This window comes from Pollachius pollachius (genome assembly GCF_949987615.1).
Source record: "Pollachius pollachius genome assembly, chromosome: 14".
Taxonomy (NCBI): Eukaryota; Metazoa; Chordata; class Actinopteri; order Gadiformes; family Gadidae; genus Pollachius; species Pollachius pollachius.
Genome location: NC_136947.1, coordinates 6,117,730 through 6,122,729, shown reverse-complemented (window position 1 = coordinate 6,122,729; position 5,000 = coordinate 6,117,730). Strand labels below are relative to the sequence as shown.

General features: G+C 44.2%; 1 protein-coding gene across 2 annotated transcripts in view; it reads left to right on the top strand.

The window, feature by feature from the left end:
* dspa (desmoplakin a) overlaps positions 1 to 5,000 on the top strand; it is a 21,836-nt gene that overhangs the window by 3,204 nt on the left and 13,632 nt on the right. For both annotated transcript variants that reach the window (XM_079750185.1, XM_079750186.1), the window contains exons 4-8: positions 550 to 700; positions 2,731 to 2,856; positions 3,287 to 3,346; positions 3,671 to 3,838; positions 4,378 to 4,482. In XM_079750185.1, the coding sequence (XP_079606311.1) occupies positions 550 to 700; positions 2,731 to 2,856; positions 3,287 to 3,346; positions 3,671 to 3,838; positions 4,378 to 4,482 (610 nt within the window). The remainder of the gene's footprint in view (positions 1 to 549; positions 701 to 2,730; positions 2,857 to 3,286; positions 3,347 to 3,670; positions 3,839 to 4,377; positions 4,483 to 5,000) is intronic.

Here is a 5,000-nt window from a genome sequence, read left to right as displayed (position 1 = left end):
TATTTCTTCTGTACGACATAGACATATATGTTGTTAATCAACGAGTAGATTATAAGTCTGTCTAATACTGATAATCGATTTAGACAATAAATCGATTATCAGTATGAGACAGACTTATAATCTACTCGTTGATTAACAACGTAAACAATAAAACGATTGTCAGTATTAGACAGACTTATTATCTACTCTAAACAATAAATCGATCATAAGTATTAGACAGACTTATTATCTACTCTAAACGAGAAATCGATCATAAGTATTAGACAGACTTATTATCTAATCTAAACAATAAATCGATCATAAGTGTTAGACAGACTTATTATCTAATCTAAACAATAAATCGATCATAAGTATTCAACAGACTTATTATTACATACTCGCTGCTCAACGAAACATAGGAATGTAGGTCAGGAATCAAACCTGCGTCGCAATGAGGCGTAGCCGGCATGTTGTTTGTGTGTCAATGGACTGAGCCGCTGAGTATTACATTCATATTACTTGTGTGTGATGTCCCTGTTGACGTAGTTATTTCTGCCCCCCCCCCTTCAGCGTGGACGAGCTGCAGCACATGCAGGGGGTCATCCAGCAGAACATGGCTGGCGGCATGGGCACCACCCAAAGGTGGAACAGAGGCAGCCTGACCTCCATGGACGATTCCCGGAGCTACAGCGATGCCATGGGCTGGATCGGTCAGCAGAAAGTTAGTTCATTAGCCCCCACCCCACGCGCACAGACAGATAGACACGCACACATACGCACACATACGCACACGCACACGCAAACACATGCACAGACTTCCTGACAGTGGTTGTTAAATTCCGATTAATGAGAATGAAGAGTGAATGAACGCATCGCTTAGGAACCCACAGATGTGTTATCACAGCGAAACTGTGATAACACACACTCTCCCACCTCTTGACCACATTGGAGAATTATAAATAGTACTGTGTGTGTGGGTGTGTGTGTGTGTGAGTGTGGGAGTGTGTTATTTTGGCACTCTTAGGCCGAGTTGATTGTCTCCAACTCTCTCTCTCTTTCTCTCTCTCTCTCTCTGACTTTGCCTCTCTGTTGGAAAGAGTCAAATTAACAAAAACAGGAAAATGAGGGAGAGACAGAGAGAGAGAGAGAGAGAGAGAGAGAGAGAGAGAGAGAGAGAGAGAGAACAAGGAACAAGGGTGGTCAAAACAGTAGAAAAAGCAGAAGCCTGTCTACCGAGCGGCCAGTAACTGAATCCAGCCAGACACGCTCAGTATAACCGAGACAGGGCCCTCCCCCGGTGAAAGATGCATCACCGTACCCATGGTGATGGCACCCAGCAAACAAAAGGAACGCCGATAGCACAGTGAGGTAGTGTTTCCAAAGGAGGTGGAGTGAGGGGAAAGAGAAAAAGAAACAGCAAACGATTCTGCTGACCCTGTGAAAGACCGACATGACGGAATACCGGGAAGGGAGGACAGGGAGGGAGTGAGGGAGAGAGAAAGAGCGAGAGAGAGAGAGAGAGAGAGAGAGAGGGAAAATGAGGAACAAGGTGAAGTCGTGTGAAATGTGACACTCTACGTTCAGCGGGGTCATGCGAGGCTGGTTTTTGGTATGTCTGTTTCTTTGGCTGATCGCTCGCATACCTCGGTGAACACGCCCTGACACTAACCCACCAGCAACACCAGCAGCAGCAACAGCAGCGACAGCACTCGAATTCAAACTGACAAACACACACACACACACACACACACACACACACACACACACACACACACACACACACACACACACACCCTATAATTCCTCTCTCCACCCCGGCCTCGCCCTCACTAATGACTTCAACATCAACAATCCCCTTTCTCCAGTGTTTCTCAAGCTGGTATCAAGCTGCCTTCCCTGCCCGACATGTCCATACTCTGTATTGGCAAGTTTTGTATTAAAATCCTGTTGGCCCCTCAGGCCTGAGGCCCCTGCCTACAGCAACGGGCTTCAAACTGGAAACACCTGCTGACCTATTTTCTTCCTCTCCCCACTCCTAGTATCTCTAGTCGTGCGTGTGTGTGTCTGTTCAAAGGTAGATTACTTTTTGTATTAGTTCTCCTTTCACAAACACTTCTATTTAGCATTCCTTGACCTTTTTTTTTTGTGTTGGTTCTTTCTGTTTGGTCCAAAGACTTGGCTGTGCTGCCTTCCTCTCAGCCATTAAAGTCGTGGACGGGGATGGGAGGGGTGCTTAAACAAAGCAGATTGAATAGGGCTTAGAAAGGAAAAGGGAGTGTGTGTGTGTGTGTGTGTGTGTGTGTGTTCGTCGGGGGGGGGGGGGGGGGGCGTAGGCGGTGAAAAAGTCACGGAGAGCTATGAAGGAGGAGCCATCTGGGGCTGGTTTCCCAGAAGAGCTCTTATCAAAGCCCAGGGCAGTGAACTATGGCTGGAAGGGGTGGCTAGGGGAGGGTAGGGGAGGAAGAGGAGGAGAGGATGAGGGGGGTAGCTTGGAATTGTTTCTTGTAGGATAGGAACTGGCAAGCCGGAGAAATTGATTTACTGCGTGTGCATCTGATGACACCTAGTGGACAAAAAGGGAAGTCATAAACACACTGAATAATGAAATGCATTACAAGCGATATAAAGCAAGTGTTATGTACAGTATGATTGTGTTTTTCATTTTTATTTCACGTATTTATTTAATGTATGATTTCCTTTTTGAAGTTATTTATTTGCCACGATAGTAAGCATTGTTCCTCCGCGTTGCAGCGTCTGATTGAGACCGCGCCGTGGGGGGATGATGCTGAGGCCCTGGATCAACAGACCATCAGCCATAACAAATTCCACAACTCCATCCAGAGGAGTACGGAGGTGGACCGGGCCAGGGACGAGCTGGTACGTGGAGAATCACTTACCTTCTAGTCTCTGTTCCTCCAGCTCCTCATCCTCCTCCTCCTCCTCCTCCTCCTCCTCCTCCTCCTCCTCCTCCTCGTCATCATTCTCATCTTCATCCTTCTCCTCCTCCTCCTCCTCCTCTTCATCTTCCTCCTCCTCTATAGCCTCCTCCTCCTCTTCCTCTTCATCATCCTCATCTTCATCCTCCTCCTCCTCTATTCTTCATCATCCTCATCAAAATCTTCCTGCTCCACATTCTCTTCCTCCTTTTTCTCCTCTTTCTCTTCCTCATTCCCCTTTATCAATGAGCTTCATTCTTATTATTCAGCTGTAGGACTGTTTTATGAACTGAAACTCATATGAAGGATATTGTGACTATTGTTCACCATTGCATTGAAATTCATTGAAACTTTAACCCCCTGTTGTTCAGAACATGAACCGTGACAAGCCCAGACTCAACACACTGGAACAGGAGTGGTCCAGTCTGCAGGTGAAACACACATAAACAAATAATTTAACATGAAACAATTCATTAAAAAATTTATCTTATCCTAGCTATCTTTTTGGTTTACGGGGAACGGGTTAACGTAACGATTGTTGGTGCTTGGCACTTGCTTCTATGAACACCCTTACTGTGACGACGGCGGTATATTATTTTTCTTTTTTCTGACAAATGCTCTTATTGTAAGTATCTTGGATAAAAGCGTCTGCTCAATGCCCTAAATGACCCCTCATTCTCATCAGATGTTATCGTCCTCTGACATCCGCTTTCTCACAAACGACCGCCTGTCCAACTCTCTCTCTCTCCCTGTAGAAAATGTCGAACAAACGGTTCTCGGAGCTTCACGAGTTGCAGGGAATCATCCAGGAGATCTCCCAGGCCATCATGTGGGTGAACGAGAGGGAGGAAGAGGAGCTGGTCTTCGACTGGGGAGACAAGAACATCGAGCAGTACATCCCCAGGAAGCAGGAGGGCTACTCAGTAAGGGCCACTCCTATACGAACAGCCTCATTGGTTCTGGTCAATGTAGTGGGAGTAGAATATAGTAGGTACTACTAAGTACTTATAAAGTGCTTTTACTTCCTCAGTACTTAGGAGGCATGTAATGTCATGTGTTTCTGTTTTTTTATGTTTAATTTGAAGCGAGAGCTATTAAATAAAATATTTCTCATTCTATAGAAATGTATAAGACAAAAATGTATTACAAAAACTGATCATCAACATTAATTAATATCTTAAGAAATGTATTCATGTTGATGATCAGTTCCTACTATATTTTTGTTGCAGACATTTTTATAGAATGAGAATTGTTTTACTTAATAATAGTTTCGATATGAAGTGAAAGATTCCTACAAGTATATAATGAATCAACATTGAAACACGTAACAACATAACAGGACACAAAATGACTTAATAACAGAGGTAGAGAGGAGAACAAGGCTGCGCATGTTGATTGTGGTGTAGGCAACAGTGACAGCTACTGTCCTCACTCACCTCCACGCCCCCTGTCTCCATCACAGAAGATGATGAGTGCTCTGGAGGAGAAGGAGAAGGAGCTGAACAAACTCAAAACCAAGGTGGACGGCCTGCTCAACAACAACCACCCCGCCTCCGACAAGATCGAGGTGAGCGGTCGCTCGGGTCGCAGCGGTCTGCGTCGTTTCGGAGAAGAGAGTGTAAAATGCTGGAGACGTGAATCGGAAGTACATGCATTTAGATATGCAATTGTGTACTTCAATTCACCAGAAAAAATATTACACAAATGTATTATTATAGTTGCTCTAATGAGACTATTGCATGTATCATTATTGACCCATTTCTACAAATGAGGTAGTTATACAAATAGGATTGTTAGGCACAAAGTAAACATGGATGGATGATGCCTATTGAGTCAAAAACATGGTAATTGATGAATACCTGGGATACTGAAATAATACAATTATTTGGCTTAAAATAAATGTCTTTAGATAACCAGAACAATAGTAGGTATTTTTGCACCCTTTGTGGATGTAAGGTTTTAAATTGGTTGTGCATCAGGGGGTTGGACACTGAATGGTTCACTTGTAAATGCCTTTGAATTGATTGACTAGTGTGTTTTGGCGTCTGATTTGGATTGTGTTGTTGTTGTTGTTGTTGTTGTTGT